Source organism: Eriocheir sinensis, chromosome 2 (genome assembly GCF_024679095.1).
Source record: "Eriocheir sinensis breed Jianghai 21 chromosome 2, ASM2467909v1, whole genome shotgun sequence".
In the NCBI taxonomy this organism is placed as follows: Eukaryota; Metazoa; Arthropoda; class Malacostraca; order Decapoda; family Varunidae; genus Eriocheir; species Eriocheir sinensis.
Window position 1 is genome coordinate 18,772,949 of NC_066510.1, and position 27,987 is coordinate 18,800,935.

The 27,987-nt window shown below is 43.8% G+C and overlaps 1 protein-coding gene across 4 annotated transcripts; it reads left to right on the forward strand.

Annotated features, from left to right (window-relative positions):
* The first annotated feature begins 131 nt into the window (after positions 1-131).
* LOC127000782 (uncharacterized) lies at positions 132-27,962 on the forward strand. Of its 4 annotated transcripts, none has more exons than XM_050864846.1 (7): positions 132-217; positions 15,814-15,862; positions 16,255-16,639; positions 16,940-19,231; positions 19,430-19,598; positions 19,803-20,001; positions 22,737-27,962. In XM_050864846.1, the coding sequence occupies exons 3-7, from the start codon at positions 16,286-16,288 to the stop codon at positions 23,635-23,637; spliced, it is 3,915 nt and encodes a 1,304-aa protein (XP_050720803.1). In that variant the 5' UTR covers positions 132-217; positions 15,814-15,862; positions 16,255-16,285; the 3' UTR covers positions 23,638-27,962. The 4 variants fall into 4 exon arrangements, with proteins under 4 accessions (XP_050720803.1, XP_050720787.1, XP_050720794.1 ...); XM_050864830.1 differs by lacking the exon at positions 132-217 and adding an exon at positions 224-774; XM_050864837.1 differs by lacking the exon at positions 132-217 and adding an exon at positions 224-736.
* The last annotated feature ends 25 nt before the right edge of the window (positions 27,963-27,987 follow it).

A 27,987-nucleotide genomic window follows, 5' to 3' on the forward strand; every position in this document is an offset into this window, starting at 1 on the left:
CTCATCTCGGTGTTTTTCAGTCTCCATAATTGTTATCCTTCGTTTCCTGGCGTAATCCTTGATAGCCATGGAGGGAAGCAGCTCCACAGGAACCCACCAATCGGAAAACCGGTCTCATGACGTCATTGTTTTGGTCTCATGACGTCATTGTTTTGGTGTGTTGGGGACAGGTGTGACGGCCCCCAGGTGTGTCGGAGGCAGGTGTGACGGCCCCCAGGTGTGTTGGGGACAGGTGTGAGGGCCCTCAAGTGTGTTGTGACGGTCCCCAGGTGTGCTGAGGGCAGGTGTGACGGCCCCCAGGTGTGTTGGGGACAGGTGTGACGGGCCTCAGGTGTGCTGGAGGCAGGTGTGACGGGCCTCAGCTGTGTTGGAGCCAGGTGTGACGGTCCCCAGGTGTGCTAGAGGCAGATGTGACTGGCCTCGGCTGTGTTGGGGACAAGTGTGAACACGGTCGAGACCGTGGGTGTGACGGCCCCCAGGTGTGCTGGAGCCAGGTGTGACGGCCCCCAGGTGTATTGGGGACAGGTGTGACGGCCCCCAGGTGTGTTGGGGACAGGAGTGACGGCCCCCAGTTGCTCCGAGGGACGGAATATGGGTGGTGCTGGGCAGGCTGGGCAGGGCAGGCGAGGCACCCCCACCCACCCCACTGCACCCCGCCTGTCCTTACCATGGTGAAGCACGAGGCCTAAAGCGAATGTTGTGGCGGAGAGTAACAACACCTGGCTAACGAAGACAGGTGTGTGTGTGTGCGTGTGTGTGTGTCCGCCGTGTCAGGTAGGTGGCAGTCATGTTTGTTTTCTTGTGGTGTCTTGATGTGCATTGTTTGTGTTCTGGGGTGTGGTTTGATTCTGTGTTTTGCCTTCTGTGTGTTAGGGGGATGTAGTTGTATAGTAATTTTTGGGGAGGAAGCGGGGCAGGGTCTGAACAAAGAGGGATGGGTGTGATTATAAACTTTTATGTTGCCACAGCCAAATGAAACTAGGTGTCAGGGTTAGGATGCATCAGTCAGAATTGATGATGAAGGGGAACGAAAGGATTGTTCATAGAATGTTAGTATTACTGTTTCATAAACCTGCACATGTTGGGTAGATATCCCTAAAAACACCCAGCCCTCAGTGGCAGACTATGCTTTTAATTACTTTATTTGTTTCATTATTGTTTTAAGGGAGGGGTACGTTTGAATGTGTTTTTTATTTATCTGCATTCTGTTCTCGAAAAATCACCTTTTCAGTTCTTGAATCACTAATTTCCTGAAAATTAGTCTACTGAGACCTGTAGATGAAGTGTATATTCAGTAATAAGTATATAGATCAAGGATGCATATCATATTAGCTTTCCAGAGCTTGGCTAAAGGCAAAAAAAGTCGGGAGCATACGCTATACCTACACACAGCACTCATTTCCTTTCCATTGGCCCTTTGAGCCTCTGGTGGGAGAGCCCTTAAACCAACACAGGGCGAAAGTAACATCTGGGTTACCATAGTTTACCCTCCCCAGCTTTCCTTAGCTGTACCAATAATTGACCATCCTGAAAGGAAGAAAGTACAGCTGGGTGGCTATACACCAACTGCCCAGGTCGGGCTTCGTCAAACCCAGGCCTTGTAATCAGGGACACTAACCAGTGTTATAGAACTTGGTTCTGGGGTCTAACTGAACCTGCCTGAATTACGTTTTCTGTATAAAGATTATAACCCAAAAATAGCAGTTGTTAAAAGGTTTGGTGCATAAACCTTTGTGTTTGCCTTACCTCAGATACTTTATTGGCTTACCTTTGCTTACCTATCAAATTTTTCACTTTCTTGAGCAGCTTAGCAAAAATTAGGATAAACAGGTTACACTGCACTGTTTTGTAACCTCTGCAAGAACTCTCCAAGTGTTTTTGAGAGGGAGAGAGAAGAGAAAGAATGGACAAAGTAAGCAACGTCCCAGTTGAGTTTTAACCCCTAATGGGTGGGGATGTTCTGATATTTTCCCGAAAATCGCTCACTTTCCATTATCAATTTCACGGCTCGGTCTATGCCCATAGCTTTAAATTTATGGGCATTTCCTTTATCCATCCTTCCTCTTCAGTCTGCCACAAATCTTAAGTCTCTATGTCATGTAGTGTTTCCATAGTGATGTGATGAAATGCAGTAACTTTTAGCTCGCCACAACCCTTTTTTTAGAGCTCTGCGTAAAATGTGGGTGGTGTTGTGTGTCTAGCAACCCTCTCCTTTTCCCCCCTCAACCCTGGTATAAAGCCCCTTCATTACCCTCATATTCTGAATTTGATAACCCTAAAGGGTGGTGGGATGCATCCTCAGGTTATTTAATATCATTTCAAGCATCACCATAATGAGATTGATCTACAGGGTGGCCACCAAAGCGAAGTTGCACATTAACGGATAAGGGGTTGGAGTTCAACACTTTTGCCGTCACTGTGTTCAGCCCTAACACTACTTTCAGGGCTTGAAAAAGTCACTTGCAGCTCTCCCAATTATGCTCACACTGAAAGCTCTTTTGGGAGCAAGAGGAGGTTCATGAGGAGTTGAGGTCACTGGCGTGGATACTTGGGTGCGGACTCAGACGAGGAAAATCCAAAAAATTCTCCTCCTGCCATTATTACAGTGACAGAAACACTGAAAATGACACGGAGGAGTTGTGTGGCAGCCTGGGAGTCACACTGACCCCAAAATCCCAATGCAAACATCAAAATTACGGCAGAAAAAGGCAGACTGGAAAAAACCCATCACCCGCCCTTTAAGGATACCTTAGGATGATTTCAGCCTGACGGCCTCAGCTACACATTGTGCCACTGCTGCCACCGTTTTCCCGCACGTGTAGAGGTATCCTGAGTTCCAGTTTGTTGTAGTGGGGCCAGGTGAAGTACATGGGCAGTGGTGGTGTGTCATCAATCTTCTGCAGGAAGGTGTCTGATTTTTTCGTGAAGGCATCCACACTGCAAGCTGACATGTTCCTCATGTACCGGGAGGCTGTTGAACAGTTTTGGCCCTGTTCTTGTGTAATTGTTCATACACAGGGTTCTCAGTTTTGCTTTGTTGGATCTTGGGCCATCTATAAAACATGATCTTCCCCTGCTGCTGTGGCTGGTTTTGATGCCAATGTTTGGCACAAGTCCCTCCAGCATCTTCCAGGTATATATGATGGTGTAGCGTTCCCTGCGTCTTTGTATTGAGTACAGTTTGAGTAGTTTCAGGTGTTCCCAGTACTTAAGACCTTTTGCTGAAGTTATTTTACTGGTGAAGCTCCTTTGTACTGCCTCAAGCTCTTCAATTTCCCCAATGTTCACTGGACTCAAGAGTTGGCAGCAGTACTCCAGTTTGGGGAGGACAAGACTTTTCCACAGCACCAGCATACAAGTTTCCTCTCTGGTGATGAATGTCCGTAGGATCCAGCCTGTCAGCATCTGTGCTTGTTTAGTGATGTTTTGTATGGGTGTTTTGAAGCTGGCATGTTCACTAATTGTCACTCCCAGGTCTCTAGTGTGATTTGTGGGCACTATTTCACCAATGTTTGGGGTTAAACAAAATCTTTTATCTCATGCAGAGGGTTTTTCATAAAAATCTTACTTTGTTTCTTGCTGGCATCATGGCTCTAATATTATTCACAAGGATCCTCCTTGGAGCAGCAGGTCACTCCATAGCTGAAGTCCTATTATGTCCATATAATAGACTTCTTTCTAAACTTGTTTTTTTCCTGCTGCCCAGATGTCAAGTAATTGCTTTGTGGTCAGGAGGGTTTGCACCTTACAGTACAGAGGTGCAAGATGGTGACTGAGTGGTCAGCATTCAGCCAGGGTGTCCTGGTGGACCCAGGTTCAAGTCCAATCCGCCTCTACAAGCTGATAATATTCATTCATCACCAAGTAGCCCTTTACCACCCACATGCCATCCTGATGACCGCCTATCAACCTGGACTCTAACAAAATTCTCTAAAGAGGATCAAATGGAGCTGTGGGGGCAGCATGAGCCAAGCCCTGAGTCTATATGCAGCCATTGTGTGTGCCCCCAAATTTACCTTACATGTTGACCTGTACCTGCCCTGCACCTCCTACAAGTATACTGTACTTGTACCCACAGATAATTTCAAAATTGAATCCACACCTCTGTTTTCTTTAATTGTATGCCCACACCTGCCCTACATGGCATGCTTACATGAACTAACCCACACAGACCTCTAAAACATGTGCAAGTTAATCTAGGGTTGGGAAAGAACCCATGTAAGAGAGAGACTCGGACAGCTTCAGACTCGGGGTTATGTCTTTGGCTTGATGCCAAAGAGTCCACCTTACACCTTGAGGCCCGGGTTTAAATCCCAGGCAGGTTTTAAGAGAGTAAGTATCAGTGTAGCTACATGTGTTTCGGAATGAGAAAGAAGCTCGTAGCATGAGACAAGTAGTACTACATAGAAAATCCACAGGGTAGATACTTTTTAAATGTCTTCTAAAAGCAGAATATATTCTGTCATTGTAAACTTAAAGATTTTTAGCTTCACAAGTGCATTTTCTTCTAATACATGGAAGTAAATTATCTAAGGTTCTCTTGAGAACCTTGTCAACAGATACAGCTTAATGATATTGCTATAGGCAAGGGAGACTGAGCAAATAGGTTTTGGGTCCTATACACAGTATATTCACTAATTTCAGATTTTCTTTGGTGAACCACAAGGCAATGGCACATACAGTTTCTCAATGACTGAATTACCAGGTGTCATCTTGAGGTTTTGAAAAATATAATTTTTTTTCATAGCTTGCAAATGAAAGTGAACAGGAATATAACAGATTTCCAAGGAGGCAACTGCCCACCCTCAGAAGGCCCACAGCTGCAGGGGAAAGTTAATTCCAAAGGTCTCTGTAATATTTCCTGTAAATGAAAACTTGGCCCTCTATCATTAACCTTTGGCAGTATATGCAATGAGAATAATGTGGCACTATAGCTTGTATGAAAGAAAACTGGTACCATACAACAATGAGTTAATTAGAAATTTCATAAAACAAGTCTTTTTCATAATTTTTATGAAATATCATTCAAGAAAAGATTCTGAATGGGGTACACAACTTGTCCCAATAACTTTACACAGCTCATCCCTAGTACAACCTTTAAGGCCCACCGTTAATTGATGAATTTACCTAGACAGTCTAATTTTTACTTAAAAAGTAAAGGTAAAGTTTGGGGCATCCTCTATAGTCACAGGACAGGGTCAGTGTGACATCCAGGTTACCAAAGTTTACCTTCCTCAGGTTTTTATTAGTTATACCTGATTTCCTATGGAAGCCTAAGGAGAATTTTTCAATCATAAAAAGGGTCAGGAGCAACATTGACTGGCATGGGCTACTGAGTGAATACATATACTATTAATATCATAGCAGTTTTCTCCCCCAGGAGAACTCATATTCCTGGCATTTCATAACACCCCGAAGTATGATTACCATACTACATGAAATATTTCAATACACTCTAACCCCTGCAGAGGCAGCCAGGCTTAGTCATCCATGCTGGTGTTCTATGGCTTGAAATTAGTAATAACATAATGATCCTTCTCAAGAAATTCCTGTGTAAAAAAGTTGTGACAGCTTATGATGCTAAAAAGCCTTTCACAATGTTCTTCATCTCTCTGTCTGATGTTATTGAACTCTATCCTCTTTGGCAAATTATCTAATTATTTTTTTTGCCTTGACTTATGCAATTTTTAGGTTGCCACTTTCTTACTTTGGTTGTCCATCTTTTAGTAGTTCTGCACCATGATCTGCCAAAGTTCATTTCTTACAATCATCAATGAGGCAACATGTCCCCCGGCGTATGCCCCCATTGATCAATGATTGATTTGCCGCTCCCTGATTTGCTTTCTGTCTAAGTTATATGCAGCAGTTTTCTCTCCATACCTCTTTTTGCTCTTCTTAGTTTCCTTTCCTTTCCTTTGTGAGGTGCAGCAAAGTTTCTGAATCATATGTTAGGACTAGCAGACTCAACTGATTGTACACTGTTCTATTCCCGGAGGGTGGCATGATCTTACTATGTTTACCAGAAGCTTTCAATCCCATTCCTATATCCTTTCTGGTTTCTTTTTGTAGGTGGGATCTGTAATTATTGCATGTCCCATATATTCATATTCTTCTACTCTCAGGTGTTTTGTTCCTGATCATTATTTGTTGTCCTGCCAAGTAATCATTAAAAATCTGAAAGTAGGTCTAAAGACCTACTTTCAGATTCTCTCTGTGGAGTTTCTTGATCATTGTTTGCAAGTTTTTCTCAGAATCACTTGGTAAGATTGTCATCTACATATGTCTTTGAGATATTGTCACCATGCCTAACACTGTTAAAGCTTTCTTCGTTTTCTCGTTTTATGTACATTTCATCTACACTGCCTCCTCTGTGCCCACATGACTACTGAAGTTTTAGCTGAGTCAAATGCATAGTGGTTTGTTTCACTTGGCATATTTTTGACAACTTTGTTGATGACCTGGATGTGGTCAATGGTTGGGTATCCATTATGAAATCCAGCTTATTCTCTTGACGGATTTGAATCTAATGTTGCACTTACTCTGTTAAACAATCTAATTGAAATATTTGCAGGTAACATGGAGAAAACAAATTAGTTGGTAATTCTTTAAGTACGGTATGTTGCCTTTTTTGTGAACTGATATAATGGTGGCATTTTTTACTAAGCTAAGATTGTCTATAGTTAGGCCATCTGCTTTTACCATACTGATCCCTTTGAAAGCTTTCTTTGTTTCATCCATGGTTACACTGGGACCTTCCAAGTTCAGTGAATCATTCTCCTCATTGCCATCCTCCTGCCTATCCTAATCACTGAACAGTTGAGTGTTAAATTCATCTGCAGCCCTGACTACGGTACCTCATCCATATTGCTGTGTATAAGGGTGAAAATCATATATGCATAGTCATAATGCAACTCTGTTTTCAATATGTACACTGACAATTGTTTGGCTATTGCAGTTAAAAAATTACTTCTTAGTATGTGACAAAGGGTACATAGTATGATCATATATAAAGCCACTGATAATATTAATGCCTTAATCACCATAAGTTGCTGCATTGACTAAACCATGATCCTTCACTTGTCTGGTGTGTATTCCATTTTCATCAGGTTAACATCATTACTGCATTATTCCATGAAAAGTCATATTTTGGATTTAATTATAATATATTAAGGAGACTTCCTCCCACCATCTCTTCATAAAAATCACATAAAAAAAACTTTGCTGGCTGTTTGCCCTTCCCTGGATTCTTGACGAGTCAATGAACAAAATCATATACACAGGCTAAGGAAGAAAAAAAACAATGTTTTTAGCATCGAATCCACTCATAAATGGACATTATATGGAACTATCTGCTGCAGTGAACACTGAGATGGTTATTAATTATGAAGGGAAAAGTCACGACACAGTAATGAGCTTCTGTTGGATAGTTCCTCACTCTAAAGTAATTATTTGATTACTCATTATGGCACAGTTAAGTATACGCCTGCTACAAATTACTACTTGAATTATGCAATACTCCTTCCTCTTAACCGTACTACCTCGGCGTCCCTCAGCACCATACAAACTCATAATAACCTACAAGCTTTACGTGTGCCAGAACTTCAAAATTACATCTTTTCCTTGTGTAACTCATACTAGAGCAGCAAATCCCATGTGACTTGCATATAGTACACGGGTAGGAAGCCGGCGAGGTTGTGTAATGGTTGTCAGTGTTTAGCTATTAATGAAGCGGCGCGTGTTACTAGGACCAGAACATGAAGACGGGCAGGCGGGACCGGTAAACGGCTAAAAGTAGATGCCACAAGTAGACTGAATAGCTATGGACTGGTTATCGACGCTGGGCTATTTATGAAGCGGATGTTTCAGCGGTGCCAGGACACAGGACTCGGGAGGTGGGGAACAGGTGGAGGGCGGTAGGAGGAGATGCTGTATGGAGGCTGAATATAATCTTAAGCAGGGGAGATGCATTTTGTAGCCACTATTATTATTATTATTACTTTTATCATTATTTTTATTATAATTATTATTATTATTATTATTATTGTTATTATTATTATTATTGTTGTTGTTATTGCTGCTGTTATTATTAGGTATTGTAGCAAATTCTAGAGTGCATAGAAGAGATACAGAGAGAGAGAGAGAGAGAGAGAGAGAGAGAGAGAGAGAGAGAGGTCAAAGGGTCGACGAGATGTCCGGCGGCCAACACCCTCCCTCTTTCTTTCCTTCCTCCCCCTTTGTTCCCCTCCGTCTTTCTCTCCCCTTTGTTTCCTCCCTCTTTTCTCCCTTTGTTCCTCCGTCTGGTTCCTTCTACCTTTGTTCCCCCCAGTTCCTCCATCACTCCCCCTTTCTCCTTCTCCCTTCCTCTTCCTTCTCCCTCCTCCTCCATCGGTTGTGTCAGTTCTAACAGTGAGTGACAGGAACAGGCGGCGTCAGCAGGTAGTAGGAGGAGGAGGAGGAAGGAAACGACGAGGGGGGGTGGGGGTTATGAAGAGGAGAAAGAGGGGAAGAGGAAAAGGAAAAGAAGGATAAATGGTTAGAAAGGGAGAGGAAGGATTGAAGATTGGTGGGTAAATGGAGAGGGGGAAAGAATGGGGTAAGAGGGGAAAGGAGATGAGTAAGAGGAGTAAAGTGGAAAAAAATGGGAAAAGGTTTGGGGAGAAAGAGGAATATGGAGAGGGGAAAAGGAAAAGGTTAGTAGGAAAAAGAGAGGAAGAGGGGAAAGGAGATGAGTAAGAGGAGGAATGTGGAAAAATAGGGAAAGGTTTGGGGAGAAAGAGGAATATGGAGAAGGAAAAAGGAAAAGGTTAGTGGGAAAAGGAGAGGAAGAGGGGAAAGAGTAGATAGAGTAACATGAGAAGGTAAGTGGGGAAAGGAGAAGGAGGGGAGAGAGGAGAAAGTGGGGTGAGAGGGACAGCCAATGAGCAGGGCGGCGGCAGGTGTGTTGCTTGGCGGAACAACGGGAGGCGTATTGAGTGAGGATGGCCACTAAAGGTAACGGTGATAAGAGGTGAGGAGAGGAGGGGGGTGGGTCCATAACGATAGAGAGAGGGGGGGGGGGGCAGCTGGCAGGCGATGTTAGGTAGTGGACAGTGTATGTGTGTGTGTGTGTGTGTGTGTGTGATGCTTTAAGGCACCTCTCCTCTGGTTGTTGAGAGGGCGGTGGCGAGGGAGGGAAGAGAAAGAGAGTTAGGGGGGGGGTTAGAGAGAGAGAGAGAGAGAGAGAGATGGGAAGGGGATGTGTATGGGGTTTCATTACCTAGCAAATAAACAACTATTGAAGGAGTGAAGGCATGGACAGGTGTGATGGTCCTTACCACCTGTGTGTGTGTTTGTAGCAGACCACGGCGTCAGTGCCTACATCTCCCTCCCCTTCCTCCGCGAACACCACTCGACACGCCTCCTCCTCTCCCTCCTCCCCACCACTCCCTGTTCGTGTTCAACCGCGCCAAAATGATAACTTAATTAGCACCACCTCCATCACCACTCCCCACCCCCCCTCCTCTTTTCTCTCCTCTTTCATTTTTATCCTCTTTTCCCCGTGTCACCCCAAGCTACAACTTTTCCCTTCATCCCTCCTCCTCCTCCTCTTCTTCCTCCTTCAGTCCTCCATACAAGCCAGGCCGCGAAGTAAGGCAAGAGGGAAGGGGGGCGTGCGGGGACAGGGGGCAGGGAAGGGGATGTAGGGGGGGTAGGGCGATGCGAGGTGTGGCGGCGTCTTGGAGAAGCGTCTTAAGAGGCCACCTGTTGCTGACACAAGCCCCCCTCCCCCCACACCTTCCCCCACCACCATGCTGCTTCTGGCACTGACACCCCCACCCCCCCACCCCAACCCCCACCATCTTCCCTCCCCTCCACCATCCCCCACCTCTGCCACTGCTACTACTATGACTACTACGACTCCGCCCCCAATCCTCCTCCTCCTCTTCTTCCTCCCTCTCCCCCACCATTACTTACCGCCGCCTCCTTCCTTGCCAAGTTCCCGCCCGATTCCTTCAGAGAGAGGAGGGGGGGGGGGGGGGTTCTTAGGCTGGGCGGTTTGAAGGGAATTTCTTTGTTTGTAAGGATGAATCAGATTGCTAGTTTTTGTTTTTTGTTAATGAGTCATCACATACTCGGTGATTTAGGATGCAGTAGATACCTTCCCATTCATTCATCCATTCAGTCGTTTGTCCATTCATACAGTCACTCAGTCATTCAGTCGTTTCTTTGACTCACTCGTTTTTCATTTACTAATTCATTCATTCACTCACTCATCCGTTCATTCATTCGTTCGGTCAGTCAGTCACGCATTAACTCATTCATAGCAGTAGTAGTTATCACTGAAGGAATAGAGGGTTGTGGGGGCAGTAAAGAGACGATGACATTAATGGATGAGACAATAAACATCCTTGCATTCAAAAAGGTTAAGGAAATTATGTATTGTAAGTAGAAACAACGAGGTCACTATATGGAGTCTATACAGGGGGTCAGTAGCTAAGGTGCCATATTACCCTCAAATTATTTAAAAGATCGCGGAGAGAAGTGATGGCAGACGGAAAATCGGATGGCGAGATGAAATTAGAGGTGAAGATCGTTGAGAAAGGCTTTTTTCTCGCAGGGGTCTAGTAATGGATGCTGATGATGATAATGGTTAACGGGGACATAGTAGTGAAAATGACAGTCGTTCGTATATTTAAGTGGACATGCTTGAAATGTATATTGCATGTTGAAGGGGCCTAGCGATATGTGGAGGGAGGGGTGACGTTTTGTGGCTAGTCAGAACAGGTGTTTCGTAACCTTAGTGCTGGAGGGGCATTATTCGGACAGGTTAAGAGAGTAAACATTAGCTGAGGGCAAGCATGATAGTTATATACATACACATAAACATGCACCCCTTTAAAATAAATGTCCCCAGGTTATGAAGTTAAATATGTAGTATGATTACATGCACATTATTATTGTTATTGTTGTTGTTGTTATTATTATTATTATTATTATTATTATTATTATTATTATTATTATCATTATTATACAGTAATGCATGATTTTGTTCAGTCTGTTCTCAACTCAGATTTAAAGTATGTGACTCCCTTTCATCTTTATTTCCTAATCCTGTAATTACATTTTTCGTTTTTTTATTGGATTCTATATTACCTGATAGATGAAACATGGAATTGATAAGAATAATGTTGACAGTATAGAACATAAACGATGGTACATAAAAAAAAATATCCCTAACAAGATTTCGTATCGTGCTCATTGACGACAGTTTCTCATACGACATCATGGATTAGCTAACTATTCGATCGTATAATAGCAGTGATATTCAACCACGACAATAAAAGTCGAGTGCGTCACCTTAGAAACAGGGAGGGGAGTAGGTAGGAACAGATAAAGTGAGAGTTTAGGGCACTGGGAACTAGAAGACAATAACCGTAGTATCCCTGAGTCGTGAGCCGCGAAACACGCTCGCGAAATGGGTGACGCTGCGCAGATCCTCCACGACCCTGCCCCGGTCAAGGCTACGGCCACAACACTCACACATGACTCTGACAAGGGCTGACCTCTCGCCCGCCGCTTCTCCGGGGACTTTCATTAATTCTTTGTTTGCTGGTGCACCTGTCTAAGTCTCCCGCGGTTATTCTAGCGGCAGAGGCGAGGCGGAAGAGAGAGAGAGAGAGAGAGAGAGAGAGCAGGTGGGGCCACGCTCGCTGTCGTGGCACCGCATCCCCCCCGCCTCGCTGAATAACCTACGCCGCCGGGGAGGGGCTGGGGCAACCTTGGAGAGAGAGAGAGAGAGAGAGAGAGAGAGAGAGAGAGAGAGAGAGAGAGGAAGGAAAGGGGATGAGAGGGGAGTAAAGCAAAGCAGCAGACAGCAGCAGTCCCGGGCTTGGCGCTGGCTGGCTGGCTGGCTGGTCTGCAGGTCTGGGCTAGTCCTGCTGCCTTTAATCGATCCTTCCTAGGGATAATTGTTCATTATTAATGCCTGCCAATTATTCACGCCGGGAATCTGCCAGGTATTTCCCGCCCCACTCACCGCCCGTCTGCTGCAGGGAGGTGAAGGAGCAGGGCGAGGGCAGGGCGGGCACGACAGGGAACCAGTGACAGCTGACAGGGGGCAGAGAGGACATGTTGGTAGGGAGAGGCTGGCATGGCATGTGTTGGCAGCTCAGTGATATCTGGTGACAAGGAGACTGGTAGTGGTAACGGAGATGGACTTTTTCGTATCATGATCATACTGTTGCTGTTTCGCCACTAGTAGAACGCATGTAGGCAGGGGATGGTTGGTGTTCCTAGTAGCAGTGGTAGTGGTGGTTGAGTTTGCTGTGGACGAGAGAAGGAAAGGTTACTGAGGACGATCACCGTTTGTTTCCCTGTGATTTGAAAGTATCAATAAGATGACCATACAATAAATATAACATAACTCTTGATTGGCTGGCTCTCAAAAAAATTGAGGTTGGTCACACATGAAATTTTCTTTTCCGATTTCCCTCCTACTACATTAGTTTTTTTTTATTCTCTTTGTAGTTGTTGTTGTTTGTCTGTCTTCCTACTCCAGTTTTTATTGTTGTCTTGGGAGTGGCACTAAAATATTTATCACGGTTCTTTTCTTAGGTTCTTTTGTCCTAGTAAGAAATTTTTATTTTTATTTTATTTTACTGGGTGAGTGCTTGTTTGTCTTGCAGTGTATCAAACTTGTTTGGCGATTCGATAATGGCTTATGGCTAGATGATGCGTTGGTGTTGTGGTGATGATGCCAGGTTGTTAGTAATGGTGTGGGTGGTAGTGAGTGCTGGATGAATGAATTGGAATGGTGGTGGCGACGGTGATGGTGGTGGTGGTAGCAGCGAGGCCTAGACAAAGGTTAGGGCAAGGTAGATGGTGGTGAGGATTGGGTAGATGGTAGTGGCAGTGGTGATGAGGCGGACAGCTGCTGGTGGCGATAGTGGCGCCAGAAGCAAAGGCTAAACGGATGGGTGGGTGGTGAAGGCGGTGTGGCGGTGGTGTTGAGTATACTGAGGGCGGTGAGGGGTGGACAGGTGATGATGAGGGAAAGTGTAGAGGACGGCGGTGGTGTGTGTTCCCCGCGGCATTATTGATCCCACTGCGCATGAATGGCGGGGCGGCCAGCCTTTGTATCCACTCACTCACTCACTCCGCCGCCACCACACGCGCCCCCACCCCCTCCTCGGTCACCTCCCTTACCCGCCACTGCCATCACCTCTACCTTGTCCCTAGCTCACGTATTTTTCCATTTTTCTTTGTCCTCCTGCACCCCCGTGAGGCGTGCGGTGTGGCGAGCCAGCTTGGTGTAAGGATGTAGCTGGGGATGGGGATGGTGAGAGGAGAGAGTGAGGGAGGGCCAGCAAGGAGGAGAGTGAGGTGGGCTCAGCTGGTTCCCCGGCGGTGTACGGAAATGTGTGCACAGGGGCGATGCGCTGTGGAAAGGCTGAAAATGAAATTGATTTAGTGCTCAGGTCGGGTGGCACCCCTCTCCCTATCGTCTGCGACTGCGTCAGAATTTGCACGCACTCCGGACACGCCTTCCCGGCCCTGGCCACGGTTTCAGTTACGTTGCTACCTCTAGCTTCTCTTATTCGTCACTCTAGCCGTCGTTGGGGTGCCCCTGACCTTGTAGCCTGGGAAAGTGTGAAGGGAGGAGCTAAACTGTGTGTAGGTGTGGTGCGTAGTGAACAGACCGTCACTTCGTTGCCAAGAGGCACTACTACCTGCCTTCTATGATACTACATTACCCCCACACGCCACCACGCTGCCACCCTCTCTCTCTTATACCGATCGCCCTTGCTGCCTCAGTCTGACAGGCTCGCTCTGCACACTGACGTGCAGTGCAGAATGCTTCTCCGAGCACTTGCACCCCTCATCTACCCCAGCTAACCGCAAGACTTTGCTGTATTCAAGACATTAGTATGGCAGAAATGTAGCTTGCTGGAACCATTAGAGTGCCACCGTGAACTCTAGCAACCGAGTCGAGATAATTTAGCCAATTACTGTAAGTGCGAGGAATCGGACGGGTGTCTTACTACGCGCGTTGGCTCCCCCTTCTCCCCCCAGCGCCCCTCCCCCGTGCGTACTCTACACACAGCCGCCGCCGCCGCTACACAGAGCCAGACTTCTTGTCTGTGCTACTGCTCTCCCCCGCCCACCTACACGGCCCATGGAACTCCGAGTATCACGTCGCCTCGTTCGTCAGCGGAATGTGATAGTGGTGTAGCCAGCGAGCACTCGGAGCTGGGAGTGTAGGGTGCCAGTGTTGGTGGTGCTTGTGTCAACTGGAGTGGCACTCATACGCACCAGAGCTCCTCCGTGGCCTGGGGAATGGCATCGGACGTGACACAGGCGAGAATACTAACTCAGTGCCAAGAAGTGTGGAGGCTGGGCTTCCCTCACGGTGCCGCACATTCACCCCAGCCACCACCAGTGAAAATTACTACGAGCACTACCATTGCTGCTTCTTCCCCTGCCGAGGGGAGTCCGAGTGTGTGGGTGGGCCGACAGGGTGCGTGGAGGAAGGAACAGCAGGGGAGCAGCAGCGTTCCACGGCCCCTTTCAGCCTTGGCAACGAAACCTTGCAACAATCAGCTCTGCGTGCACTAATAAACAAAGTCACCCTTCTTCCGCCGCCGTGGCCGTGACTCTCGCATCGGGCACCATGAGCCACACAGGGCACACTTGCATCCACTGGACTACTAACTTAACAAGTCTCTGTCCAAGTGAGTGAAATGCGAGTGATTGTTTTCAGCAATTTTATTGCATCAGATGCGATTTTTTTTTATATTAAATTATTTTAATGAAGACATCATGTACTATAGTTGCTGTGTGCTGTGTACCTTCCTCTTCCCATCTGCAGAAAAGCAAAAGTGGACCGTCAAATATGTATACAAAATAGGTTGTTCTTTGTGTGTGTATATATATATATATATATATATATATATATGCTGTAGCTTCACTTCACTGCGAAGACATAATTATGTGTAAACATACTACACTGGGGAGGAGAAAAAAGAGAAATATAGTAAGTACTTTCGTATTTTACATCTCAGACTAATGGTGTGCCATTAATCTGAAGATGTAATATACAGAAGTACTTGCTATATTTCTCTTCTTTTCCCAGTGTGGTATCTCTCTCTCTCTCTCTCTCTCTCTCTCTCTCTCGAGAGAGAGAGAGAGAGAGAGAGAGAGAGAGAGAGAGAGAGACACACACACACACACACACACACACACACACACACACACACACACACACACACACACACACACACAGATGCACTGACCTGGAATGACCTTGAAAAGGAGATACTGTAGCTCAAGCCAAAAAATATTCTTGAATATAAATAAACCCAAGCTTTATAATCTGAGATTTGGAGGCAATAGCCTACAAGTGTAGCTTCCTTCTTATACATCACATCTAAGTAAACACACACTTAAATCCTTTTATTTTTAAGGAAAATGAGGCAGCTCAAGGGGGAAAAAAAAGCCTGCTGAAAGAGTCAGAATCATTTGGAGAGGTGTCTTGTTTCTCCCCTTTTGAGATGTGTAACGATGGTGATCATTACTCATTACTAGTTTTTTTTTGCTTTATAATTATTATTTTTTATATCAAGGAATTCAGAATTTAGTGGCTCAGTTATCAAAAGTGCATACCATTTTTCATTTTGATACAGTACCTTGTGTTGAGAAAAGAAACTTACCTTATATGCTACTTTGCTGGCTGTTATAGTAACTTTATGTTTATGAATACAATTATAGGCATCATAGTCTCCAAACTTTGCAAGGGTCTGTCACATTACAAGTGCAATTTCCCCTTCACTGCAGGTCTTGATGAGGAGGTAACATGTAGCCGACTACAGGATCTTCCTGACTTGTAAGTAGTAAAAGGTTTAGTCCAGCAAATCATGATCAAGGTGCACCATTTCCCATATTGTTAAGAATTGACCATAATTAAGCTGTTGACTTTTGTTGGGAATGTTTCCTGAATTCATCTTTAGTTATTGCTAGTGACTTTTTTTCACATTTTTTTTATAATTATATATGGCTCTCCTTTTCATACAAATAATGTTTATGTTTCAATATCATTTTGTTGTCATTATTTTTATAAGGGAGGAGTATGGCTCATTTCTTTTCTTCTTATATTGCTACTCAGGCATTTGTCAATACAAGAACAGAGATTAGGATACTGAGGCCATTTAATAGCTTGAAATGCCCATTTGCAGGATTGGGAACAAGAAAGTGTGCCTCATAATAGTCACATTGCAGGTGGGTGCGGTGCAGAGCAGCGGAGGTCAAGATGGAGGGTCCTGACAGCCAGCCCCCCCAAATATCCCCCCCTTTACCACCACCAACCATAGCAGCAGAGGCACCCCACCAGTCATCACCCCCACCACAGACCTCCCCCACCTCCCCACTACAGTCACTGCCCCACACACCACTTCGCCACTCACCCCTGCCCCACACCCCAATAACCCCACATACACCCCTACCTCATACACCCCTCACCCCACACAGTCCCCTCACCCCTCTCACCTCTCAGAGCACCTTAGCATCAGAGGCCTCTGTTGACTCTGGTGTAGCCTCAGCCCACTCACTGGACATGCTGCACAACAGTTGCAGCAGCGTTGAGACACATGCACTGAGGCGTAGGGTAAGTGTGCCTTCCCCATGGCTGTTCTAAGTTGAGAGTGACACCAGGGTGGCCTAGCAGACTCTGCAGTTAGAGATGACAGCTCATTTGCTGAGTCCCACTTTCAGATGCTTGTTCAGAGAATATAAATTGTAAAAACTTGTTATGACTTATATGTATGTTCATAAACTTGCACTTTCAGCAATATATTATATCTACTGAAATTATGTGTATCAAGAAGATAAGCAAATCTTTGAAGTGTACTAATGAAATTATCATCATTTTTAGTGATTGAATAAAGAAAGCTCCAAACCATTTCAGGCTGGAAGCAGTGTAAGCAGTGGGACCAGTGAGGGATGGCTTGGTTCCCTCGATGGTGATCCAGCTGGCCTGGAAGTCCTCCCAGAGCTGTGGCCTCACTCTGAGAGTCCCACAGCCCAAGGACACAGCCTTCCGCCCTCCCACAACAGTCCTGCATCCTCTGAACACAGTCCCTCAGCCAGCCATCACAGCCCCACACAATCTTGCCATAGTCCAGTAACTATGCACCATAGTCCCACCACCACAACAACAACTACTACCACCACCACCACCATTCAGTACCACCTTCCTCCATCATCAGAAGCAGCAGACATCAATAAGGCCGTTGTGCCCGGTGACTGTCAGGACTCCGAGAGGCACTCCTTATCCCCAAGAAACAATCCCAAGGAAGCTTTTTCATCTGTGATACCACTTCACCCTAGTGCCCTAAGTCCTCACACAAGTCCACTGAGGCCAGGAGTGGTGCAGGCAAGAAAGATGAGGCAAAATTTTATGATAACAGTGAACTCTGCTCCAGTTACGGAGTCACAGTGCAAACAAGGTTTTACTGATTATGGTTGCACAGGTAATGAGGCATTTTATGAAAACAAATTTTGTTATGGCAAAGATAATTTAATAATACAAGAAAACTGTGGGTTAAATGGTGTACTGAGAAAAATGAAGGAAGCCCACCACCCTCCTAGTGTTAGTGAAGTCGAGCAGATGGCCCGGGAATGCATTTGGATTGACAAGTTTGCATCCTTGTTTGTGAAGCACATTATAGAAGAAGCCCTGTCTGTCAGTTCTTATCGAGGGTGGTCCATCAAATGCTCCGGCCAGTGTCAGCGTGAACAGTGTCGTCAGGAATATCAGAAGAAGGAAAGCAGCTGGTGGAGTGTTGGGGGAGGCAAGGGGAATCGTAAATCCAGCATCCCTCTATTAGGTTTGTCCTGTGGGAGTCCTGGTCTATGTTGGACTCCAGAGTTACCATATAGTCCCTCACATCGACCACACTCCAGGTCCTCTCTGGGGTCAAGCCTCTCCTTTTCCCATGACTCACTGGTAAGCTCTGGCCCTCGCATGGATGACTCTCACCTTATCACTGGCGCTGTGTCACACGATGCCTTGCTCTTTCCTACTTCTAAAGCCTCCCACAGTGATGTTAGTGACATTTATAATGTGCCACTGGATGGAGATATCTATGCAGTGCCAGTAGATGTAGTGAAACCTAAAGAGGGCCAAATTTTACACCCAAAGGCCATTATACATCATCCCAAAAAGAGGCACCACAGGAGACATGCCAAGAACAATGCTAGCGTTAGTGCCACCTTGCTGCATGACAGCAATTCAAAAAAAGTTAGCAGCTTTGATCCAGTGTGCAGTACCAGGCCAGCAAAGGATAGTAGTGTCAGTAGAAGCAGACAACACTCTGGCCAGTCTGTTACCTCAGTTAGTGGTGGTGACATACTGAAGGCCAGCAAACGTCACAGTGTGCCCAGTAACATTGGCTGTGCTCTCAGCATGACTCCCAAGCATAGTTCCAGCAAGGAAAACCATGAACCAATACACATGACTTTAGAAGAAGTGAGGAAATCTTTCCATGAGTCTGATGACACCATAAACTGCAACAAGGGTAGTAGGGTGCAACAAAGTAATAAAAATATAAATGAGCAGTCAAAAATATGCAGAATTATACCTTTCAATGCAATGAAGTCATGCAAGAGAAAAGACAGTACTGAAAACAGACTTGATGACAACAGAAAAAAGGGCAGAAGTATATCAAGTAATATCCGTAACACTCTTATTACAATATTTGGCCTCAAGAAAGGAACCAAGTCCAGTGGTACAAGATTAAAAAGTGGGAACTGTGTGGATGCTGCTACTCAGGGATTTTCAGAAACTGCAGGCAATGGAACTGCAACCCTTGTCTGCTCCCCCACCTCAGGTCCACAACACAACCATACCACAAACCCAGCTTCAACTACAGTCACCAGAAACCAGCAAAACAGCCAGCAGAACCACCACAGCAACCACCGCCATTCCAATGGCATAAACACAGGCCTGTTATCATGCCTGGGTAACCTCAGGGCTGAGACTGATGAACAGCCTGTCAGCACACCCAACATCCCAACACAGACTGTGGCCCCATCCCGCTCACCAGCCATAGTGACCAACAGGGCACTGCCTCCACTACCTCTGCCCACGTCAGGGGAGAACGAAACTTCCCCAAAAACTCCTGAAGCTGAAGTTGGGGGAGAACGAAGGGAAGAAGAAGGCTGTGATTTTGCATCTATTATAGAAAAAGTTAAGGATGTAAGTAAATCCTACAGTTGCTACTTATTAATCTTTTTCCATAGCTTGTGTTCATTATTGCTACAAGTTGGTTAATGTAATGAAATTGCTATTGTAAGCAAGTGTGGAATCCCTACTAAGTAGTTTTTTCTATAATTTAATGATATTCAGAATTATTATTGTGATAAAATTGACAATTCCAGTAAATTCATTTTTCAGTGTGGATGGTACTGGGGGCCCATCAGTGGGGAAGCAGCAGAGAAGGTGTTGGCCAATGAACCTGATGGATCCTTCATAGTGAGAGACTCTTCAGACCACCATTACATTTTCTCCCTCACCTTCAAGCTTAATGGCTTCATCAGACATGTCAGAATAGAGCATGACCAAGGTAAGCTAATCTAAAAAAGACACAAGTCCAGATAATGCAGTATTCTATAAAGTGCTGATAACTTATGACATATAGAATATTTTCATATTGATTTTTCTGTACCCCACAATAGCTGTCAACCTAGAAATGGTCTGCATGCCACAGTAATAAGCCCTCAGTATGACAGATCCACTGTAGGCATTATTTTACTTGTTCATCCCACAGGCAACTTTAGCTTTGGAGGATTCACAAAGTTCAAGAGCCAAACTATCGTGGAATTCATAGAAAATGCCGTGGAACACTCACGCAGTGGCCGCTACCTGTTCTTCCTTCACCGGAGGCCAGTCCTGGGTCCTATGAGGGTGCAGCTCCTTCACCCTGTCTCCAGATTCAAGCACATTCAAAGTCTCCAGCATCTTTGTCGGTAGGACATTTGTGATTTTGAACAGTTTACCTGTGGAGTAAAATTAATAGAAAATACTTGTATTGCTGTTCCATCATTTTTGAAGCTCATGTCATAACAATTTAAGCATATTAAACTTTTTGTAACTCCAAGTACGTTTGTCCTCTAAATATTTTGGTTGTCACAAAATACCATCAGATATGTTGCCCTCACATATCATCATATATTATCCCTATGTCTGCAACATACATTTCCATTCATACTGTTCATCCAGACAAAAATATACTTTCACTTACATTCACACTATGCAGCCTTGAAATAGGATCATGTTATATGTGCATACTACATATTAAGACAACGGTGGAATCAGGACTGCTTGTAAGGAAACTCTTGTTGTCAGAGGGGATGATTAAAATCATGTATATTTCACGTTACCACAGATTGAGCAGCAAGAGAGTAGAATTGATTTTGCAAAGTCATACAAAGCTAGGGCAGGGAGCATGGCAGAAAGTAAGATTTGTCAGGTGGGGGAAGAGGGAAAGAAAGAAATTATTGAATTTGAAGTTTACCAATGTAAGCATGGGAGCATGGAGAGAGATGAAGGAGGGAGTAGTGAAGGCAGACAGGTTATTGGTGTATCAGGAAGAGTTAGAAAATAATTGTGAGCATGGGGGTAAAAAAGGGCATTAGAAACAGCATTATCTTCCTAACTCATATGCATAAAAGACATGAACATGGAGTATAGCACAGCAATCACAAATACACCCGGTGGAAATAAACTATAAGAGATGAATGTTTTATGTCAATATGGAAAATAATTTATGAGAGTTTAGGTATGGGCAGTGGTGGGAACTGCTAACCGAAAAGTTAGCTTCGCTAACTAGTAATCTATTAACTGAAAAGATAGCTTTGCTTATGCTAGACTGCTAAACTGAAAAAGAAATTAGTGGAAGCTAACGCTAACCACTAATATTTTCTATATGGATATAGCTTCGGTTTGGTATTTTGGCTCTAAAACCCTTAACCCTTTCAATACGGTGACACAGACATCAGCGTCACAGTATGGAAAGGGTTAAGAGGAAGTGAAAGAGAATTAATCCTCTTCTAAACCACTTAATCCTCTTCCATTTCCTCTTAAGAGGTTTAGAAGAGGATTAAGAGGAAATGGAAAAGGATTAAGAGGTTTAGAAGAGGATCAACCCTTTCCATATGGTGACGCCGAAGCCGGCGTCACCATACTGAAAGGGTTAAAAACAGACCTAGTGACCTGAAATTTCAATATGTTGTAGCTTAGACATAGAGCTTTCCAGAAAGGTATAACAAGCCAAAATCAAATGATAAAGGTGTACACAAATAAACAAATTAAATTCAACAGTTTATCCTAAATCCGTATAATTTAACCAAGATTTCCTGCAAATTTATGCATTTTCTACTTTTTTCCATAACTGACTTTTTTTTTTTTTTTTTTTTTTTTTTTTTTTTTTTTTAAGGTGGAAATCATCAAATTCTTGTTTTTAAATCCCAAGTTCAAAGAGTTGGAAATGGAAGATGCATTACCCTAAAATACCAAAAAAATTCTCTAATAATTGGCCAAATACCCTACTTTAAGGTGTTATTTACCCAAAAGTGGAAGCCCTAGAATTATAGAGCCATGTGGGTCAACTGGTGCTGTGTCTGCCCAAAACAGACAAGAACAAACCTGTATGATTTTTTTAGTGGACTTAAAATTAGCAGAGGAGGAACTACTTTTAGCAGAAGTTAATTGGTCCGCTAACTGTTTCCAAAGTTAGCGAAAACGCTAATCAGCTGACGAAAAGCTAGCTTCGCTAATTAGCGGTTAGCGGATTAGCGGAACCGTGCCCTCCACTGGGTATGGGTGTAACAGCAAAGGGCAAAGATTGTGGAGTGGTTGAATAGGTGAAACACTGTACTTTGAAGTGGCTTAGGCATGAGATGAGAAAGAGTGAGGGTGACTTTGTGAAGTGTGATTGGGGAGGGTGTCAAGAGAAGACCACCAGGGAAATGGATCAGTAGAGTGGATGTGTTTTGGAGAAAAAGAGTTGGCAGGCAATGACTTGAATGTGCTGAGAGGGAGTGCCAAAACAAGGAAGACTGGAGAGGTTTCTACCATGGCCACCCCCTTGAGAGAAGCTCCCACGAAGGGGCAGGGTGGCACAGATACGGATAGATAGTTAAATCAGAGATTGGCAGGAGTGTGTGAGACAGACTCATTTTAAGGTTTATTTGATTTGAGAATGGGGACTTCATCTTTTTCGTTTATAGTCCATCTTCTCCCATTCTTAGAGTCAGACTTGCTATGATTTGGATCCATCTTGCTCAATCAAGTGCTAATCCTTCCTCTATTTCAAACACTTCCAAGTCTTGTTGCACTGTTCCTCTCCATGTTCTCTTTTATGTTCCAACTTGTCTCCTTCCAGGTACCTCTTATTTCCTCCACCATCCTCAGCACTCTGCCCTCTGTCTCTCTTCTCAGATGTCCAAACATTGCAACCTTCCCTCACTCTCCTCTGTATCTCTTTCAAACCACTTCCTCACTTGGCACCCTGTCCTACCAGGCTGCCACCTCACTCCAGCCATACACCTCAGCGTCCTATAATCATATTTTAGGATATCCTCTGCTCTTCCTGTCATTGCCCGTGTTTCAGCACCATACAACATAACTGATAATACACTGGTATGTACAATTCCATATCCATTATCTTTATTTTTTTTTAATATTGTAATATCTTTTGCAGGTTTGTGATAGTGAAGCATGTTCGTCGGGACCTAATCAGTGAGCTCCCCTTACCTCAGCGGTTAAAAGACTACCTTTGTTCTCCCCACTACTACTCGGAGAGAGTTGAACAGTGCATGGCAGCAGCCGCTGCTGCTGCATCTGATAATGAAGACAGTGCTTCTTCTGGAGTTGCAGATGAAGGAAATGGTGTTCCCAGTCAGGTGCTTCACCCTTCACTAGGAGAGTTAGATGACAACCTTCCTGTTTTGCCTGGTCTCATGCCAAGTTTTCCCGGCGTACCTCAGCCTGTGATGGACCGTGCCTCCCAGACCTCCCAGGCCACTTCCCCCAACCCCCCGCTGTCCAGCCAGGACCAACCACTTGACAATATTCACACCTGTAGTCTTCAGGAAACTGACTCGACCCACACTGTAAGCAGCACACTCCAAGACGCAGACCACCTCACCATCAGCACAGCACAATCTTTTTCCGAACCCAACCACCACGCAGTGACTTCCCCAGTCAGAGTTGATGAAAATTCTAGAACAGCTACAACCACTTACTCCCCAACCTGTTGCTCACCTGCACATGTGGAGCCTGAGACTTACCCTGCATGCTCACAGGTGACCCAAACCAGCCAGGCTCATACTGCCAGTGCCTCACCTGCCCCACAGGGTAACCTTGCCTTTGCCCACCAACACACGACCAGTGCCAGTGGGCGCCTCTCACTCAACTCCTCAACGAGTGATGTGCAGGACAATACAAGTTCACTTAATGATAGAGCACTAACATTAAGTGAAAGTAGTCCCAGTGATGCAGATAGGATAATTGCTGATGCAACAGTCTCTAGAGAATATTTTAGGATCAATCCATGCAGGGGTTTGGAGGATCATGTATTTGAAGACTTGGGAGGTGTATGAAATCAATTAGTCTGCTGAGTAGTATCTAATAACTAATTTTGAAGTGCTGTGAATCTAATTTAAGGTTAGCTACTTAGGCTGCCATGTTCCTCTGTCAATTAATATTTGTTTCTAATTTTGGTGGAATTTAATTTAGAGAGAATTTATTTACAAATTTATTTATTTATTGGCAAGTAGGGTATATTTAATTTTCTTAAGACAACCAAAGACATCAGAATTCTATTTTCTAAATTCTCTTAATTCAGTTAGGAGGCGCAAGACAAAGTTTTGCAGAATCTCATAAATAATCTCGTATGTTTTCCCTTATTTTTCACCTAGCTCACATACCTTTTCTCTAATGAGTATGTTTTATGCATAGTGCCATGCAGGAAGATTAGACCGCAGTGAAGCTTTGCAGTCTGAATATTTTTCCTTTGTGTTAATTTATTACTCTGAAGCAAGACAAAATTATAGAATTTTCCTGTGGAACATTGTAGCCTATCATGACTGCTCAGTTCCTTTCAATCATCATGACACAATTAATTGCATTAAGATGTTTCTTTCATTTTTGTTACTTGTTATTATTTATCTATTTTGGCCACTTGCATTATGATTGCAATTGTGATTTTGAAACATTTGCCTCATTCCCTGAAGGAAGAGTAGTAAAAGCATTTTGGCCTCAGTTTAGACATGTAGTGAGCTATGTTATCTGATGGCATCTATGCAAGCAGAAGTTTGCCAGTACACTCACTTTTCAGTGTCAATGGTTCTGGTTGGAATCTAGACCACTTAGGAAATGGGAGTTTTTTGTTGCATTAATCACTAAAGTCATTGATGCCTGTCAACTTCTTGCTCACAGTTTGCTGCACTTTAGAACCCTATTCCTTAAAACAGGATTAATTTACTAGTCACAGCACAAGACACACAACTTTACCACTAGAAAGCAAATGCCAGGATTAGCTTGATAGGTTTCAACCACGACAGACCGAACCTTATATGCCGTAAAAGTTTATCCACAGGATTAGTACAGGACACCCATCTACAAACCGATCTCATTCTTCCAGCTTTCATTGCACAGCAAGGGAGACAGATTACATTCACTTTCTTCTTAAGAAATTATTTGTATAGAAGCAACAAAAAATTGGTATGCTGAACAGTGTGCACACTAAGTTTATTGGAACATGGATCATTAACTGTACAGTACTAGTAACCCGAACCGATGTTAGAGGATGGCAGGATGCTCAAGTCTCTGCCCTCACCTTGCAGGTTTTTAACATTCTTGGTCTGACATCCATTTGGGAAAATAATTTGCTCAGGATTCCCAGTGATTCATCCCTACCTGTTATCTGTCTGGAGAACAATTCTGAAACACTGACCTTCCCCCTCCAAAAATATTAAAGGTCTCAGAGCCTTGGAGCTGGACCCTGTGCCTGTCCAGGTCCCAGTAAATACTAGACAGGCCTGTTTGGCTGTGTGAAAGGAGTGAATTTGAAGATTGAATGGTGTGTCACTGGATGCCTGGCCCATTTCACTGGGTAATCTATTTTGTCTTTAACTTATTTCTCATTTTCTAGAGTCTGGACCCTTCCCCACCCTGTTTCATTTTGGAAACAGGTTTACTAATAATGGTGTAGAAAATTGTTGTAATTAAATTAAACAGCTTTATTGATTGGTTCTGCTTATCAAACACGGGAAACTTAATTAATTTGGTCAGTAAGAGTGTTCCAGAGTTGAGATCCAGGCATTTCCATAAGAACTGTCTGTTGCACTTCATGATAAGTCCATAGTAGGTCTGTTCCCCTTGTTGTTAAAGCATATTTTATATGCTTATATGTCTTAGGGAGAAATTTTGAAGTGTTTTCTTGCAGAGCAGCACAGTGATACGCCTGTTATCTTGTTAAATGTTTAATTAGTGACAAGACTTTGTTAGCAATGGTTCAGGGCAGAGTTTGTGCTGCTGCTCAAGAAGAGGCCTCAACATGCAGCCCTCAACAACGTGTTAACATTGTGATATGGGATTTCTCTAGTGTGTCTCAACATTGCCTACGTGACATGTGAATGAGGCTAAGGAGTTGGGGCTCACTAGTACTTAATCCAGTAACAGAATAGTGCTATATTAGCAGTGTTTTATCAGGAAAGTCTGGATGAATAGTAACTATTGATTAAAGCAAACCAAAATGTGCCGTGTGTTGTATACGAGGCTAATAACAGGTGGTGTTCAGTGGTTGAGTCTCGGTAACTACTGATGGTAAGTTTTAGGGGAATAACGTAAGTATAGTAAGTTAAGCAGGCTTGAATCCTACTGTCCCACTCAGCTTGTAGTTGCTAATGCAACTTTGGAAGTTATTGATGACAATGTTACTACCATATATTTCAATTAGTCTTCAGATCCTTTCATCTTGTCTCAGCTGGCAATGTCTAGTGGTATGTAGATAATCACTTCCACATAGATTGCCTTTCTGGGCATGTCATATTTCACTCTGAATTCAGTAGAACCACCCAAGGTAGGAAGTTTAATGAGATGAAAAAATGTAGATGAGAGATGCTTGTCGAAAAATTTTGGTGGCTATGGTCACACACGGGCACTTAACATGTTTTGAACGAACTGGTTTGTGGCGGATAAAGGAGTTGGACGTGGATTGTAAAGTTATTATTAGGGAGATGCTAAAAGAAAGCACTTGTTGGTATCAAACTGCAGTTTTGATTCATGTATGTAGTTTTACATTGAGGGTAGGCTGAGGATTACCAAAGAAAAGCAAAAATAATGTCTCATAACTTTAATCTATGTAATTGGATATTGTTCATTTATTATTATGATTTGCAGCTGGGCAAATTTTTCTTGTTCTGTATAATGTGGGATGTGATGTCAAAATATAGTAGTGTTCACACCTCGGCCATGTATTGCTAGAAACCATCTTTGAAGGAATTTTTTTTGTGTGAAATTATAATCTGAATACAGGGATGTATGTATAAATGGAAAAGAGAGTCTTTGTATACTTCTTATTGTTACTTTTTCATTTATAAGACAAACAAGGAGCAGACGACAATATTTTTCAGGGGGATGATTTTGCATTTGACCTTGATGAAGCTGTGCTCTCTTTGATGACCAGACTTTTTTGTCTTAGAGAGAGGGGCTAAAGTTTTGAGAGTACCCTGAGGTTTGTTTATCATGTAATGGCTCAAGTTTTTGCATTTGTTGGTTCAGTAGAAAGTTGCACTTGTAAGTTTCTGTGCCTCACAGCATAGGAATTCATCCCACAGCCTCATAATAATAATAATAACAATAATAATATTAATAATAATATTAATAATAAATAGTAATAATTATGATAGAACACAAAGAGTTTTTGGTAATGGTGTGTTTTGGCATTTTTAGTAATAATAGGTTGAAGTGCTTGTGTGCCAGTCACTTGTCACAGTCTTGTTCCAAGCCACCAGGGGTCAGTTCATGCAGCAGCATAATACTTCTGGACTTTTCATTTTTACATACTTTTCTTTCTCATACTTGGATTTATTTTTTTATTTTATATTAATTTATTTTTTTCAATGTTACCTCCGCTTCAGATCTGGAACATGCAGTTTCAGTCTCAAGTTAGTTTGGTGTACCAATTTGACACCTGCAGTACAGTACAGTAATCCTGGTGTAATAACTCCCATGTGCTTGTCAATAATACCTGGTAGCTATTCTTAAAGTAGTCTAGAGTCCTTCCTTCCAAAGCTTACACTGTCCATTTGTATGAAGGTAATGAGCCCTTCTAGGATCACTGTGCGCTGAGGCGGCAGTCCACCAGTGGAGTGAATTTGGCCTCCTGACTCTAATTGCTGGACCTTTAAACCAGATGATGCAGTGGATTAGAGTCAGGGAGCTGACACACAGTCACTCTGTGGTGCCCTTGTCTGCATTTGTGCACAAAGGAAGGCAAACAGCAATACTTGCTCACATCAACATGACAGGCAGCTCTACTTCAGTAAATATAAGACTGGCACCATGTACCAAAACAACTAATAAATCCATTATGTGATCATGGCTTGTCATGGCTCATGGCACATGCTGTGCTCAACAGTGTAAAAGACTAACAGTGGTGTGTGGTTGTCATATTCTTAACTGAATGGTAGCTTGTTTGGTATGAGCCATTAACTTGAGTATGTGAGCTATACAGGCAGCTGTGACAGTCATTAATGACCCCAGTATAGCACTAACACTGAGACATGTTTTCTGCCCTGCTGTTGTTGTTGTTAACCTGTAAGAAGTCGTCCTGTGTCCAGCAAAGCTCGGCACGCCCCCTCCATCACCCGCTCCAAGAGCAGAATTTTGTGTAACCCACCAAATACAGATATCATGCTACTGAGAGATTTTCCACTGTCCTGCTG